General features: G+C 48.7%; 1 protein-coding gene across 1 annotated transcript; it reads right to left on the bottom strand.

The window, feature by feature from the left end:
- Positions 1-9,556, bottom strand: stk17al (serine/threonine kinase 17a like). Its single transcript, XM_029159647.3, has 7 exons — positions 9,203-9,556; positions 6,499-6,711; positions 3,505-3,649; positions 2,897-3,023; positions 2,756-2,804; positions 2,471-2,650; positions 1-1,855 (listed from the first exon to the last, which is right to left on the bottom strand). The coding sequence occupies exons 1-7, from the start codon at positions 9,295-9,297 to the stop codon at positions 1,570-1,572; spliced, it is 1,095 nt and encodes a 364-aa protein (XP_029015480.1). The 5' UTR covers positions 9,298-9,556; the 3' UTR covers positions 1-1,569.
- Positions 9,557-17,574: the final 8,018 nt, after the last annotated feature.

Here is a 17,574-nt window from a genome sequence, read left to right as displayed (position 1 = left end):
TATTTTGATACAAAATGCATATGTATTTAATTCTCGTTACATCTGCAATGCATGCCATCAACATTTATTTATTTTAATAGAACGTCCACAAGGACAAGTGCAAACCTGCCTGAAATTTATGAGCACAAAACAGAAATAAGTAAAAGTTAACATAGAAAATAAGACATCAAATAATATTAACATTCATACACTGGGTAAAAAAAACAAAATTATCTTTACAGAGTCATCTTAATACTAAAGTCACAATATACATTTCAGTACTTTGAGGAATTCAGATTCCTCTGCTCCCAGGCATCTGAATGCAAATCTCGTGCACGGCGAGCTTCATCACAACTCCTGTTTGCTACAACAGACTTCGTTCCAGACAGTTCGGACAACGGATCTCTCAGGTACAGTAATTCGATAATAAGCCGCTTCAGTTTAGCAGATAAAACGTCTGCAGTTAATTTGCATCTCTGGCCGTAAAGAGCGTCACAGAGCCGGGCCTGAAGATGTGACACGTCCAATTAGTATGAGCCACCAGAATCAGGAGCTAGCAAAACCTCTGATGCAGCTCCCTACTCGTGCAAAGCCACTAAATTCACTGTCTACAAGGAACATCTTCATTTCACGTGGAATTCACTGTGGATTCATAAAAAGCATTTATCTACAGACCTCACCGAATAATTCTGGGCTCCTTGACCTTCGTTCACCACCCGTTCATTCGTTTTAACCCGTGCCGTCGCCTCTTCCGTGTTTAAAGAGCATCAACTCTCGCGTATCAACCTCAAAGCAAGTACAGAAAAATAAAATGTGCAACTTGTACGAACAAATTTAAATCCTTAAACTCAGACGTGAGGTGGAAAAAGTGGCAAGTTTGACAAAAAAGAAAAACAGTGAGCGGTGGAGATTGGGTGCGATATGTACAGTACACGTGACGGGCGCTGGAGAAGTCTTTGGTTTGTATACGATTACTCTGAACCCCAAGAAAAAAGTAAAAAAGTGCTGCGGATTGTCCCTAAAAATAAAACTATATCTCCATTTCCACTTGGAACTCAGGCACTGATGTGACTTTATTGGAGGAGCTGAAGTAGTAAAACAAAACATAAATAAAAAAGAAACCGGCCGTTTTCAACGCAGGCGCTGTCTTTCTCATCAGGTCCTTAGTTAAGCAAAACCATGTGTCAAAGCTCTTCACAGCGCTCGGCACAGAAGGTACGTCTGGGTCAGCTGAAGCATAACTTGCCTCGATGAGTGAAGTCATGTCCCCTGGAAGCATGAGGCTGCCTCTCGGTTCAAAAGGCTAATTGGCTAAAAAGAGAGAAACCAGTGTTCCTGCAGGGGCGAACGAGCCGCGGGGCAAGTTCACTTCTGCCACTTAAGGCAGCGGTGCAGTCCTGAGCCACAGCCCCCCAGTGGATCACACACACATGCAGAGGTATCAAACCACACAGCTCAGCGCACAGCAGTAGAAGCGGCGGTCACACGGCATCCGCAGCCCCCCCGGGGTGCGATCAAGGCGTCAAAGCAACAGGCCCGCTGGCTTTCAGCGTCCGCTCCGAGGAGGTTGCATTCCTCCAGTCTCTTCCATCAGCACATCAGCTCCTGCTGTATCTCGGCGCGCTTGGGAAACGGCGGCTCGCTGAAGGAGAAGGCGTCCCGGCCCGTCTTCAGGTCGCCCTGGCCCGGGCACGTGAGGTACGAGCCCAGCAGGTCCAGCTCGGGGGAGGGAGCCGGGCTCTCCGGCTCCGACTCCGACTGGCTGGCCTCGGCCTCGTCCAGCGAGGAGGCCGACACGGCGTGGAGGTGCGGGTGAGGATGGGGGTACGGGTTCAGCCAGGGGTGCTGGAGGCACTCTTCCGCCGTGGCTCTCTTCCTGGACACACAAACACAATAACACTGGATGAGTGGAAATTCCCAGCGCGTTTACATAACCACCGCGTTGCCTGGATCCCCCGGTACAGTGGAACCTGCTCTCAGTCCATCGTCAGACACGCTTTGAGAAATGCTTTTTGCACTCGAGAATTTTCCCCTTCGGTCCTTGCCGATGACAGAACCGCTGAGGAATCTGCTGCTTTTTACCAACACCGCCACTAATCTGCTGCAATTAAATGATGTTGACTGGAGATTATGGCTCTGGACGACAGAGGCTGCTGCTCCTCATCAATAAATTGTGGAGCTGTCCGTTACTGTAATTGCAAGTGCTCAGCTCATCACAAACGGTTCCATGGCTCCTCTAGGAATTCCCCTGCTATAAAGCCTGACAGTGTTCGGTTTGATAGAATAGTAGATTGTAGTTTGTAGACTGAGGTAACAGCAGCACTTGCAAAAAGAGAAATTGTGGTAATGTGATTTGCGTCACTTCGTCTAGAGTCAAAGACTCATGCAGAAAGATGTACATCCGTTCTGCTGTAAACATGACTCACATCCTTTGTGCGTAAATCAGCACCGACACAAACTTGCGACATCTGTTCGTTTTCATTTGTCTCACCTGGGGTTTTTAACCAGCAACGTTTTTATGAAGTCGACGGCCTGGGGCGAGATTCCCTCGAACGTGTCCTGCGAGTAGTCCACGTTGACCTGGGAGATGTTGAGGAAGGTCTCCTGCTTGTCGTCGCCCAGGAAGGGAGACTCGCCGGTCAGCATGACGTACGTCAGGACGCCGATGCTCCTGGTAGAGAGGAGGGGAACGCCGTGAGGAAGTTTGTCAACTTGGGATGACTCGGCACAATTTCGCGCGAGGGATTTGCCAGCCTCCAAAAGCCGGCACACTCACCACATGTCTGTCGCCGTGCTGATGGGTTCGTAGTTCAGGATCTCAGGCGCTGCAACGAACACATGATGCGCTTAGTTACTGCAAGTAACGCCCCAAAATCGAGAAAAGGCACTAATGGACCCAAGTTGTCGAAGGACTCACCCACATACTCCGGCGTACCCAGGATCTCCCGGACTTCTGTGATGCTGTCCATACGCCTCGACAAGCCGAAGTCCACAATGCGGATGTCCCCCAGGGGTCTGGCGCTGGTCAACAAGATGTTCTGGGGCTGCAGGGAACGCACACAGATTAACACCAAGGCACGTTACATAAGCACTAGTGATTACTCATAGTGATCTGACACCATTAAGTAGACGCCAGCGCGAATGGATCCGAGGGTTTGAAGTAATCCAAGCAGGTCAGACGTTCCTGCAAACGGACTGTGCCCGATTCTAGCCTTGGTTGGCTAAAAGATTAACGTGAATGAGGACCAACTGTCACCTAGATCTACAGCTCCCAAAATACTAAATAATAAATCTTGCAGAGGTTTCTTTTCTGCATGCAGTGTAATGGGACCCGTTTCTGTCGCGCACCCAATCACCTCAGGGCCCATTAAAGCAAACACGATAGGCTCCTTCGCTGAACGCCGGCTCGTGGGAATTGGGTTGTGACACACTGAATGAACCGTTGCATAACTGAAATCATATCTCCCCCCGCTCGAAAGGGAACTCGCAGTCCTTTCGTTGTCACAATGCGTCGGCCGCGCTCACCTTCAGGTCCAGATGTACCACGCTGCCCCGGTGCAGACAGGCCACCCCGGTCAGGATCTGCTTGGCCAGTCGCACCACGTCCTTCTCTGTGAAGGCGTCGTCGTTATCAGCGACGCACTGGTTGAAGATTTCGCCACCGGCGGCACTGCGAGCAAAGGCACAGGAAGGAAAAATGTTAGGGAACAAAACAAGGATAAGATGTGAAGAAACCCACTGTACATGCAGCCACCCAACAGCGTTTGGTTTGGCTTACAGCTCCATTTAGGATTATTCATTTTTAACTTATCATAATAAATTGTTCTTCAAGAAATACAAGCACGCCTTTTCCTCTCCGTCTGACAATATTGAATTCCAACCTATTAATACAGATTTATAGGAGGAAACCCAAAGTCATTGACATTGTCTTTACAATTATGCAACAAGCCTTCTCCTCCTGGGTGTACTTTGGCTGGGAGTCCATCCACATCTACACAGTGCATGTAAGTGCAATATAAATCAATATCGTTCCCAACCTTTTCACGTTCTTTCCACTCAGAAAGGCTAGCAGAGATAAGGTTATATCATTTTACAGTGGGATGAGATAAGGCTTTATATCTTCATAAATCAAAACACAGCAAAGTGTCGGGTTGAAGAGAAGTCCCAGTCTGTGCAACCTTATGCTGGTTTTATATACAAGGAACTTTTTTTTTTTTGGCGTTAGTCGTTCGACATCTCAGAAGCAACTGCTCCCGTTTTTCCTGGAGGGAACAGCCAGATTCATCTCTGCGCTTGTGTAATAGGGTTAAGTTAAGTGGAGACATGCTGGATTTACAGTGAATGCTCCATCAGTCAGATCAGTGCCTGAAGCTGACAGTTCAGCCAAAAAACCAGAACCATGTGTAAGGGGATTTAGATGGCGCGCATGCTTTTGGTCTCCGAGGACTAGGACCAGGCCCTGGAGATGTCAGTTACATAACCGGTAGCAGTAAACCCGCTTTTAGCCCCGTTAGCCTCCTCAGCTGTAATAACAGCACCCATGTTTGGTTGGATTCTGAGGATATCCGTAGCAAAAACACACAAAAAAAAACACTTGACCTACCACCTACCAGAGCGATAATGAATAGCAGAGACAATAAAAACTCAATACACTGACCTACACTCGTTCGCTGCAAGTGTTTCAATAGCTTCATTAAGATAAAAGACCACACTGTTTAAGTTTAACAGGGTGCACACACTCTGCCCAAGCACTTGGAGGATCCAATACCTCCCTGCAGACAAAATATTGTCTCTGACTTATTTGGAACTCACAGGAGCCCAGTAGGCCTGCGTGGGTGGACATCCTCCCCTGCACCGACCAGAGAAGCATCAAGCTTCCAGACACGACCTGTCCCTAAACACAATCCAATTACAGCCCAGCGAGGTCACTGGCGCTCTGGGTGACATCACAAACACACACATGTAAAAGATGTGAGGCAGATAAGGTGCCACCTCAAACCCCCCTGTGAGGCCAATAGAACCCTTATCCAGCCTGTGACCTCAGATTCATATTCCAGCTAAAGCACTAGCCCGGGCTACGTGCGGCGCTCACCATCACAGCTGTTTTAGCCACCGTGCACAAAATAAGAGGTGCTGCGCCATCGCTTTTCATGAAAGCGACCGCCTCGATAACCCGTCATTACGCTGGGGCTTTCTCCGGTACCGACACACGCCGGGGCTGAGCTTTGAAAGAGCGTCAGAATTCAGCTTCTCGCTTCCATTTCTCTGACATTACCAAGGATGTGGTTGCGGCTACGAGAAGCGCACACACTTCGTACCAGTGTGGGGGCGTGCTGCTTTTGGGAGCCCCGCTTGCTGCTTACATTTAAACCCACAGGAAATGGAAAAAAAATGGTTTGCAGTTCTTCAAACTCATGCTTCGGTCAGGCAGTTTAAAGAGACGGCTTTTACTCAGCCGAGAGCGGCTGCAGCTTTTAGGACAAATGTAGACAATAACTGAAGAAAGCATGAGCTGGCAGCTTCAATTAAAACCACACTCTCTGAGCCAGAAAATATTGTGTCTTAATTATACTGTATGCTCCCAGACCCGGTGCAGCTCCATTTGGCAGTCGGTGAGCTGAGTTATGGACCAGTGCCCGCTGACCTCCTGCTATGTTTTCTCAGCAGGCATGCCGCAGTGACCTGCGGTGCTACTTCCCCTTTCACACTTCACTCAGGGGTCAAACAGCCCCCCTCCCTTCAATAGGGAGGCTTTTGTTTTGCAGAGGCATTCCATGTCTGGGTCTGGGATGGAGCGAGGAGACGGCTTCCTGCCCGAGTAGGAGTTCAGGAACGGGGTCAGGGGAGCGTGGCTTAAGCATACAGTAATTGCCGCCATGTCATCTCTCTGTAACGAGGCAAATTAGCTAATTAACACGTCACTCATTCCGTCCAAATCCTAATTAAAAGGCTGTGATCACAGCAGAGAGGGGACGCTCTGTCAGGACTAGATCACTTCCTGCAGTGACTTTGTCGTGCTTGATTCTGGGTGAGAGAACAGATGTGGGGACACGTTCTCACAGTCAGGGTTCAGCACCTGACTCATTTGGTTCAGTTACGGGCCGAGGACGCTGCGGGTTCAGCGTAACGGGGCCGAGCCGCTGAGACGAGCAACAAACCGCGCACAGACAATGTCCATTTAAGGCGTCGTGCACTTTGTAGCGTGTCTGTGTGCGGATGCGTTTCTGTTTTTTTTTTTAAATGTAGGTGAGAAAGATTAGCAGCTGGCTTCTCAGAAACTAGCACAGTACTAAGACAGGAAGTAAAAAGGTTTGTGCTTTACTGTAGGAGATAAAAGCTGACATTCTTGTAAACTTCAATGCAGGATGTTGCGTCATGTGTGCAAGATTTCATGAATGGAGTTGTTTAATAAGCAAAGCGTCATCTGTCTTGATAGTTGATAGAACCCTCCACATTGTGCATGAGAACCCCCCCCCCCCAAAGCATTCGAGAAGCTAATCCGCATTTGGCGAGACTTACCACTCCAAGACGAGGACGATCTCGGCGCTGGTTTCGTAGACCTCGTGCAGCGCCACCACGTACGGGTTGGCCTTGGCCGACTCCAGCACGGCGATCTCGTTCAAGATGTCCACGCGGCAGTCCGCGCCCTTCCGCCGCTTGCGCAGGAACTTGGCAGCGTACTGCTTCCCCGTTGCCTTCTCAACGCACTTCTTCACCACCGCAAACTTTCCCCTGGGAAACAAAGAGCGGAGGGAAGCGAGGGAGCGATTAGCGCGGAGGCGGAATAGTCGCAACCCAATTATTGGGTTTCTCCAAACGCCATGTGGTCACAGACCGTTCTGATGTGTCGCCAAGCGGTCGAACGGACAACTGCAGCAAATGACGGTTGGACACTTATGATGGTTAAACAGTTGTGGGCTGAATACTAGATTACAGCACAGACACTGGAACGGCATGCTGACAGATAAGGAGGTTGAGTAGCATCATTTGAAAACAAACTGATGAGCTCGTCTGAGGGGACGTCAGGACAGGAGGGAGATAAGGGTGGGCGGTTTTTGGAGGAGCTGCTGGTAATTGAGCAGGGGCCTGATAGCAGTTCAAACAAAAACAGGTCGAAATGCTTGGACATCGCTACCAAACTCGCTTTTCGTCGCACACAGCGAGTATGAAGGCGTGAGATCAGCCGTGGGCGCCGGCAGGATGTCTGCATCCCTCTGTGTCGAGGAGCCAACCACAGTCACCAGCTGTCCATCTCCGGCCAATAATGACGCCTTGTCTGCTGCCTTTTCTCCACAGCTGACGGCAACGCGGACAAATGAATTGTGTCGACGCCTCTGCTTCTGCTTTGACAGTCGCACAAAAGCTGACCACTGGGCTAACCGAGCAGCCCCCCCCCCCGGACCAAGACCACCCACCTGACCACTGGGGAGGCCAAGACAGGGGGGACTGGAACAGCATGGACAGTGGAGTGTTAGCAGCTACTTCCAGTGAACAGCTCGGGGTTTTAATGAGCTGCCCAGCACAGATTCACTGCAGAAGGATGTGAAAAGGCGCCAACGTTGGGCCGAATCCGTCAAGTCAAAAAGGTCCAGTCAGCATGGTGCCAGTCACTTTCCCACAGCCCGCTGTGCTGGGGGCCGAGAACAGCAGCTGTTCTGGCCGGAGCCAGGGTCTGTTTTGGCTACGGCGCCGGCCGCCGCGAGGCCCGGTCCCGCTCGCTTTCTCCGTTTCTCAGCAGAAGTGGCGACGACTTATTGTTCGGCGTGAAAAGGCAAAGCCCGTCACAGCCTTTTCATCCTTAATTAGCCAAGTTCAGAGCCGCTCCGTGTGGGCTGGGAACTACATATGGAGTGAAAAGGAATGACTGCTGGCCATAGAGAGGAGCAACAAGAGACGCTTTTCAAAGGCTGGCAAGAGGTCAGAGGTCACCAAACACAGCCATCCTCCAGCCAGGCCTGGCCACACTTTGGATGCACACAACCTGTACATTACGCCACAACGCAGAGGCTCATCATGCGCTACACAAAACAACAAGGTGTCGCTCAGTCGCTCTGGATCACATTCAAAATTAAATCATGCATTTGCAGCCTCATCCTCCAAGGATGGACCAACCTGTCACATTTGCGTGACAGTTAAAACCAGCTGAGAGAATCATTTCCTGCGTGGAGGCTGCGCTTTGTCTTGCTCAGTGGGGCGCCGACAAATGACAGCTCTCACGGCTCTCATTTGCCTGCTTTGCAGAGAGTTCCTCTTTCTGCTTCTGAGCTGTGCATCCTTCTGCATGGGGTCCGTGGCATATTGTGCAGACACTAAAGAGGGAGGCTTTGAGAAACGAGGGCCAATGAGCCTCGCGGCTTCTTTCAGCATGAAGCGGGTTCAGCTGTGGCACCTACAGTACATATTGCAGTGAAGGCAGCATCACACCCAAAAAGCGCACTGTGGAGCTCATCCTGGCATGACACATATTCTAAACTCTGTCGGTGGCTCAATAGAGGATGAAAGGTTGAGGCAAAGGGGTGAAGAAGGGAAAAAGGAGGGTGTTAAGTGGCAGCAGCCTCCAACTACCCCCTCATAAGCTGCCTGACAAGGACAACTGGCTGCTACAGGAGCCTGTCCCACATCCCAGCAGACCAACCTACAGCCAATCTGGAGTTACAACGACAGATGAAGGATTATCACAAGAGCTAATCAGACAGCTGTTGCACCGAAAGGAACCCAAGTCAACGCACTGAAGATCTACATATTTTCTGGGGAAAGTCATTGCACTGATTTGGCATCGTGGGGGAAATCCCACTTAATTGGCACAGGAATGTGCCTTTCAGTGGAACAAGTCCGTTCTGCTGAAAAGAAAACAAAAGCCGACAGTAGGTTTCATAGTTAATAGTGGAACTCTCAGGCAAATAACAGAAAAAGGAACTAATCCTTTAACTCTGTGCAAAACATGTCAGGTCTTAAACGCTTTAAGAAACGTTCAGCCAAGACGCACAAAACAAAAGCGCTTTAGCGCCGCTGCGCATTTCTGGAGCCAGAGCGCGTCTTCAACTCCGGGACGGATTGTGGGATTGGAAACGGTCAATTAACATGCGTCTCGTTAACACGTGGAGGGGGAAAAAGCTGATATTACCCGATTTGCGTAAGCTTATTTGGTGCATTTGTAATAATCCATCCAGTCAGCACTTGCACGATGCTTATGTGCGAATGAACCACTCCGACAAACACTCACCTGCCCAGTTCTCTGCCCACGAGCTCGTAATTGGCCGCGAAGGGGTCGAGTCTTATCCGCGTGTGGATTTTGGTCACCATCCCTTTTTTGTTCATGGTTTCTGGATCTGGCGTTCAAGACGAAGTCGAAATGGGGGGGGGGGAATGCTGCTTCCTCAACAACAAACGCAACAACTTCGAATGCGATCAAGTAAAAACTCGCATGATAAAACACAATTGTCGCGCGGAGCTCGGAGCAGCTGCGTCAAACCAGCGGGGGGTAATCCAGGTTCGGAGCGTCCCAAAACGAGAGGATGACGCGCTGCGGGAGCGAGACGCACTCGGCGCAGTAAATTAGTTTGAGTGCCACTACACATGCCGCACAATAAAGCGCTTACGGCGGCCGGCCCTCCGCGCTGACGCTCGGCGCCGGAAGCCAATGAGCGCGCGGCAGAGGACGGACCCGAAACCGGTGGTGCGTTCAGGTGACGGGAGCCTTTGTGTTGGAGGCGGCGCACAAACAAAAACACTTTAACACTTTAAGTATTAGTTTCAGTAGGGTGTTAAAAAAAGTCACACCAGGAGGCACACAAAAATAGAACGTACGTTTGAACTATAATTAAGAATTATTATGACTCGTAGACGTTTGACAAAATGACATTAGGCCGAAATCGTGTTCATCTGTGTTGACGACCCGCTCATCACCAGTGAGAAACTTTCTGAGCAGCTCCTCTCAATCAGTCAAAGACTGATTAGATCCCGATTATCTGTGTCATTCTCCAGCTGCTGAAACTAAAGGCCAGCTCAATAATGTGATAAGTTCCTGCGTGTTACAGAAAGAATGTGGTTGATGTACCAGTTTAATCCAATCCCAATAAACACTCTGCTATTAATTTAAAGTTTACAAGATTATATTATTAGATGTACTGGCCAAAATATATCACATGAATCTAGGAAACATAGTTGAAACTATCCCATAAACTTCAACCTGCTGACTTGAAATTAGTTGCTTCATTGGATCAGTCCAGGTATATCTAATAAAGGGCCACAGAGGATGAACAGTAACCCATGAAACTACTGGGATATGAGGAACAAAACCTGAACAAATCAGTTTATACAATCACTTCAACAACCAATGAAAAAAACCTTTGAATTTAATCAAACTACATCAAATACATACAGTGAAACTGAAGACAAGGACACATCTGACGTCACATTCAGCATTCTTGAGCTTTGGAGCATAACATGTTAATGAGATAACATGATTTCAGTTTCACAATTCTTTGAATACCAGAACAGTATTTAAAAACATCAATAAATTAGAAAGGACATTCTTTGGGTGGATGGCATCCGTGCTCATCCTCCCAACCTTTCACGTTTAAATGTCAATCATTCGTAAGCACGAATAAAGAAAGCAGATTTTTGATATGATGATGAGTTTTCATTACTGTCACCTACAGTAGAAGAGCAGGAGGCCGCTGCAGGTCTGACCTGGATTACAGCATCCTTGTTAAAATATGTTTGTGACACCTTTAGCAACTTTCATTGTTCATTGTTACTTTTATAAGCAAATAATTGAATTGCCTTTATTAAGACGTGTTTAATAAGGCTTGAACTTGAAAACGAAAGCTTCTCTCTGATGATAACCTGACCTTAACCTTGACTGTATGATCTCTTGCCTCTATCCATTATTTTATTATTTTATATCTTATTATATATCTTAAAACTATTTAAAGCGCTTTAGTCGACCTGGTTGACTTTTATGTGTTATATAAGTAAAGTGGATTGGATTGTAATAAAACACTTACGAACATCTTTTGGCATGTTTGCCAAGAATGGTATGTGTTCTGCTTCTACTTGGCTGAGCTTTCTCACAGCTTAGCCATGAATGTGACACTTGCCTCAGGGCGCGAGAGGTTTCTGCCGGGTTCGTCCCTTATCTGTGAGAAAGTCGATTGTCTTCCATTTAACCTGGGTAGAAGAATTCGAAGCATCCTTTTAAGACCTGGAAAGTCCAGTGCACAGATACTCTGCTGCGTTCTTTTTGTTATGCAATCCTGATTCTGAACAAGGAATAGAAAGTAGGCTGTCGCATGTAATCTGTTTGTGGATGGACCGGTCAGTGAGGAAAAGCTGGTATTGGTGCTCGTGGCCTTCGGGGGGGGGGGGGGGGGGGGGGGGGGGGGGTCTGTGTGACAGCCGCGACCTGGGCCTCATGGTAAATGTGTCACCTAGGGTCCTGCTGACCCCAAACACACACACACACACACACACACACACACACACACACACACACACACACACTGGAGATGATGACTTAACGTACTCCAACACGCTCCACTGCCCAGATGTTCGTGCATCAACCAGGGAACACCAAGTTTATGTTTATATGTTACAACAAATTAATTATTGGCTGTGTCTGTTGAGCGGCTAATTGCTCGTTACAACACACCCGCCATCGAACGTGTAATAGCAGGCACATGCTTTCTGGAGCAGCCTCGTACCAGCCTTCTGCGCATTGCTAAATGATGAGAGGCGCGTTCGCCTTGCCTCAAGGCGGGGAGCGAGGAAGAAGCAGAGATGACAGGATGACAGGTCCCTCTGTACTGGTTGTTGGCTCCTTGGTGGAGCGCAGGGCGGGTGGTTGGTCACACGCTCTGCACAGCGGCGATCTCGCGCACAGAGCTAGGCTTGTGTGGCGTTATCGCGCCGAAGCTAATTCCGTTGCCACGAACAGAAGCTTAGGTAAAAGAGAGCTATTGAGAGCGGACATTCCTCAGGCCCCACCGAGTCATTAGTCTCCAGGCACGGCGTTGCATAACCCGCTGTGTCTCCTCAAATTGTTACCTCAATTCTAAGTGGGCCCGTGACCTTCTGTCTCTGCCAGTCGTCCCATTAGAGCCGGGGTCGGAGGTCAGAGGAGCCATGTTGGTGAGGGAGCTCTTCCCAGCCAGCCGCAGAGGCCTAGTGAAAACACAGAGCCTAAATATGAGAGACTCGACCGTGACTCGGGGAAAGTGAACACTTTAGTGCAGCACATCCATCTTCATTGGTCATTAACCTGGCCGGTTAATGAGCTGCTACCACGGAGTCAAAGGAGGTGAGCGCTGCTGGACCAGTATACCAGTATATTCCATAGTGACTCCCTCAGGTGAATGTGTTGTGGAGACAGACGCGCTTTTGTCCTTGTAGTCAAAGACGCCCTTTCTCCCCCCTCGTTGTTGTCACCCATGGGTGTGTTAAAAAGGGGCATCGGGCCGGAGGCTGTTCTGCTCCCATGGCTTTGTGCGTGACCAAACTGAATGCTTCTCGCCCGGTGCCTATAAACGGAGGCGCTATTAATGCAGCTCGCCATCAGCTAAATGTCATCCTCATGATGTAACCCTGTCACACACAGGTTCGTACACGAAGGGTCCGACCGCTGCCCGTGACCTTGAAGGTGCCTTCGCATGTTTCCTCTTCTTCCTCTTCCTCGTTTCACTTCTGAACGTCTGTCTGACGTTTCGTGAGAATGGAAAATCCGTGGCTCTCGTTAACACAGACTGTGAGGCTGTACCTGCAGCACGACAAAATGATTGTCATGTCGCAAACAACATGATTGCCGGCTGTCTAAATTCCCTGTTTACGCTTCTTAGTTATAAACCATTGTTTACGCAGAAGGAGGATTCCCTGTAATGACGGGGTTCAGACCCGGGAGGGCAACCTGCTAATCTCACCTCACTCAATAAGCATTCTGTCCCCGTCGGATGCTTACACAGGGATTCGCCACGTATGTTATTTGTCATACGTTGTGCAATTTGTAATTAACAGGCAGCCGATGCTTTGGTCCCAGCACAAGCGCTAATTTGTTTGGTTAGCTAGCTAGCTAGCGTGCGCGGCGCGGCGCGTAGCGTAGCCACCTACAGGGTTGAGGCAGGTTTACTACATGGCGTCATGCTTTAATTAACTCCATAAACCACTGTCGGTCACACGCTGGTGTTATCTCTAATCTGTTTGTGGTGACCTCACTCTGACAGGAGCAGCAAAGGTCGTCCACCTCATAAAAGTGAACAGTCCAACAGCTCCGCTTGATTTAGATACAGTGCGTTACACGCCACCCACGTCTGCTGTTATTCCTGCCACGTCCACTGCTGTGGTTGAGAAAAAGGCCAAACGCCATGTTTGGGTTTCAGGATGACGTGCACAGGTGACGCTCGAACGGAATTAACAGATAAGTTCCTAATCCTTTTGGCAACAGGGAAAAAAGAGAGATCAGGACAGGCTGTAAAGGTGTGGAAGTGGTGTGTGAGGATCAGTGGGCTGATGTGACGCTATCTGTGTCTGCGTCTGCCTCTACTTGTTGAGAAACAGCCAGTTTCCTTGACGTTGCTCACAGCAAACTGACGACCCTGACCCTGTTTTAAACGCGAGCAGTTCAGCGTGTTTTCTTAACTGCTCCCGGACCCAGCGGAGCCTCGTTCGTCAGACGCCTCCCCGCAGACTCGAGTACATGTATAATATTCACCTCCGATTGTGTCTCCGATCAGCAAAAACCTCTAATCGTGTTTTAACAGCTGCTTGAAGGTCATCGTTACTGACCGCGAACGCCACTGGGAAAAACTGACATGATGTTCAGGATAAATGCAGCAACAAGCGCTGGAGACAGACGGAGAAGGGGACTGGGAATGCTGGTGTTTTAAATTGCAGACCCACTGATTGCAGTGGAAACACTGAGAGTGAACTGCATAACATTGTGAAGTGCAAACTGTTTTTTTTTTTCTCTTCTTCTTTTGCCCGCAAATATGAAATTGGCTTTTCACAGACTTTTTTCCCTTCGGTTGCAACAACTGATTTGTTTTCTTTGAGCTCGCAGCGAGTGGGCGAGTGCAGAGCAGCAGCACAGGCAAAGAGAGAGAGAGAGAGAGAGAGAGAGAGAGAGAGAGAGGGGCGAGCTGCACTCAGGTACGACAGCGGATGAGATGCTTCGCCACATCCTGCCTCGCTCTTCGGCAACGTGATCTTCTAGACCGGAGGGATTCACAGCTACAGCTGTGCACAAGTCTGCTAGACTGTTTGCACGTGAAGCCGGTGATTGTGGTGAAGCGTGTACTTCCTCCGGGCAGTGTAAACACACAGTCACCTGAGGTGAAACAGGTATTAGAGCATCTTTCTCAATAAGGAGCAGTGTTGCTGCACTTTGTTGGGATGACTCTGTGTAAAAGAATGCTCCTAGCAGCTTAACAAAGCCTGACTGTTTGGCTGAAATAGCTGCGTGCGGATTTATGTATTGCACCAGTGTAAAGGCTGCTGGGGTGTGGGCATTAGCAGATGCAGCCAGGCTTAGCTGTGGACACACACTCACCACAGACAGACAGACTTAGAAACTGAAAGGGCTTTCTCAGCTGTTGCTCCCAGCCCCCTCACAGATACTGTATATTTGTGTCCTCAACAGGCCCAAAGCCATTCATAGATCAGTGCGTGTGATGATCGTGGCCAAAACTTGCATTATTCTGGAAACATCTTCATGTGACAATCCATCACAAACTTATCTGAGAGGTGTCGCTGTCAAAACGCCACAAACGGTTGGGGCTTGATGACATGGAAAAAGAACAGTGTGGAGAAAACAGCCGTTGCGGTGAGATGGTAATTAATTTCCCAGCAACGTAGCTTTTCACTCCTTAACTGAGATAAACAAAGGGAGCCGGCGAAGAATGGAAGGATGTAGGGGGAGAGCGATAGAAGAGAATGAGTCAGTGGGTCGGAGAAGACTCAGAGGGAAGAGATGCAAAATATGTGTTTTAATTGGCAAGTCAATACAGGCGATATGCGGGGTGGCAATTAATAAGGAATAATTGGGATGATAACAGACTGAAAGGGAGAAAAACGACCGCAGCCTCTCATGGTTTAGAGAAAATTCCCCCATTAAGCCAAACGCTCTGAACTTAGCGTTTTTAACTGGATTTGTACCATGGAGGGAAAATTCCCCTTCCCACAAACACTTCTGAGAGATGACAGAAAAAAATGTTGATGGATTCAAACCAGCACCGTTTCTACCGCATGTGAAAGGAATGAGGAGAGCAGCAGGGCGACGCTGGCTAACAATGTCCAGCGACTGCGGCAGCAGCAGGTAGATGCGACCATATGTCACGCGAAGCACGGCGGGGGTCAAAGGTCGGCCTGCTACTAATGATTACCTGCTGAAGCGTGCCTCCCCTGTGTTTGTTTTGGTTACCGCGGCGACAGTTCAACCAGCACCCACGCCCATTCGGCTCCACGTCAGCCTTTATCACCCACAAAAATGTAAAACAATATAAAAAGTCTGATGTCGACATCAGACAAGTTCAAAGAAAAAGCAAAAACATCACAGAGCTCATAAAGTGTGAAACATCAAAGACTTTGTGAGGTGAAAGGACAAACAAAAAGCTCAATGTAAATAATTGGATAGGTTAAAGTTTACAAAGTTTAGTCACTTTCTGCTGATTTTCACTTATTTCTGCATGTGTGCTGGTGTTGGATGTGGACAGCTTGGGACGTTGCCGGGAGGCCTTTTGTGATTTGAATGAGGAATGACGCAAGGGGAGGTTGGGGTCAAAGGTCAGGGAGAAGTGGTTAACCCTCCTCTGTGCTGCAAATGTCACACTCCGCGGTCGCTCTTTCATTCATTTCGCCAACAGGTGCACTGTTGTAATGCGATGGAGAACATTATTGATTCTCATTTCTGGCTAGCGTAGCTTAGCTAGCGGTGCTTTGTGCCGATCAATAGCATCAACGCATCGATCTCACACTTTGGGTTTTGCACATGCAATCAATACCTGTCAAATAATAAATTGTGTTTAACATAATAATCTAATATTATTATTACATGTGTTTCCTTGATGGCCTCTCTCTCTGAATGGCTCGCAGTCTCATATTCCTTCATTCCTTCCATTTTTCTGACTTGGCTGAGGTCCATCTGCTACCGTTTCCTGTGTGTTGTTCTCATTCACAGGAACAAATACTTGTCAAAGTCCCATATTAACCAATCAAGAATTCGCTTCCCATAGTTTTATGACTTTATTCAGCTCTTCGTCCCTTTGAGACCTCCCAGACAGACCTAGACCACAGTGTAACTCCCCTTCTGTGTGCATGTGTTCTTCCAGCAGTTTAGCGCTCGAGGACCAGCAGCAGTGACTTATAGCTCCCGTCGACAGCCGTTATTCATGCGTCCCACTAGGCGTTCGTGTTAAAACGGCCTTTTGTTGCTTCTCTCAGTTTTCAGCCGATCACAACACAAATCAGACCGCTGACCCACAGGCAGCACTGAATCAAACAACACACACAAGCACACGGTCTCATTTTACACGGGAGAGGATTTGTTTGGGTTGCCTGTTTTAGTGTTCGCGTCAAGTAAAACCGATGACAACTGGCAACAAAAAATTGTAAATGTGAATTAAATCGCCCTTTAATTTAAACGTAATCAGCTGGAGGGTTGGGCTTCCAGTGGTCTGCAGCCATTGGGGATGGGAACTGGATGGGAACATACCGCTCTAGCAGGGATTCAGAGTGAATTAGCTGCTGTACAGCCTGAAATCTGTGGCCGCACTGAGGGTGTGTCCCCGCTTTGATGGGGGACTCAACCCTACCCCTGACAGGCCCTCCTCTAATTCCTCATTATCCACCATCTGCTAGGTTTTAACATAATCTTCCTAATAAATGCTAATTGCTTGTCCACGTTGAGTTTGGGATTTTCCACATCTCGTCAGCTGAGACTTGGACCTACACATCTTCATCTCCATTCATTATTTTTTATTACCGACAGGAGCGCTTGTGTTAAGTGACAGCGCTGAATGGCTGCTTTGTGTCCTCGCGTGGTGAGCGAGGTGTGTGTTGGAGACGGGACCCCCGTCGCTGTGGGACGGAGGCATTTGGTCCTCTGCTGCCATTCGCCTCTCCGGTCATAACTCTGGGCTCAGTGCGCGCGTTTCTCACACCCTCGGTCCAGCTCGGGGAACAGGAAACAACTCTGTCTGTGACTGTGGCGGTGGAGTTGTTGTGTCTTGTGCAGCTCTGCGGCGGTGGAGTGCAGGGACGCCGGGAATGCAGCAGCCAGATGCTGGATGTTGAGGAATCCGCCGCTGACGCAAGGCCGGCTCATAGGAATCTACTGCCACTTCCCTGTGAAAGCAGGGGCAAAAACAACCCCATCTTCTTCTTACAAATGAATCTGTGAGCGAAATTTTTAAAAGGGTCAACATTCATGGAAATATTACTGGTTGATGTCTACGATGCTTTTACAGTTACAGAAAAGGAAATATTTTAGGATCTAAATATAATTTGAATATCACGAAGGACACAGGCCTCATTGAAGCCAACCTGACTCTTCTCTCAGAGCGTCCCAGTACCTTTGATGTAATTCCACCTTCGTCTGGAGTGTAA

Source organism: Betta splendens, chromosome 8 (assembly GCF_900634795.4).
Source record: "Betta splendens chromosome 8, fBetSpl5.4, whole genome shotgun sequence".
Lineage (NCBI taxonomy): Eukaryota > Metazoa > Chordata > Actinopteri > Anabantiformes > Osphronemidae > Betta > Betta splendens.
This window is presented reverse-complemented; position numbering and strand designations above follow the sequence as displayed.

Bases quoted from the DNA above. Each gene is read 5' to 3' on its own strand.
- stk17al (XM_029159647.3), bottom strand. From the start codon at position 9,297: ATGAACAAAAAAGGGATGGTGACCAAAATCCACACGCGGATAAGACTC. The intron at 3,650-6,498 runs GTAAGTCTCGCC...CTTTGCTCGCAG, and splicing joins ATCGTCCTCGTCTTGGAGTG to TGCCGCCGGTGGCGAAATCT. The intron at 2,651-2,755 runs GTGAGTGTGCCG...CCTCTCTACCAG, and splicing joins AGCACGGCGACAGACATGTG to GAGCATCGGCGTCCTGACGT.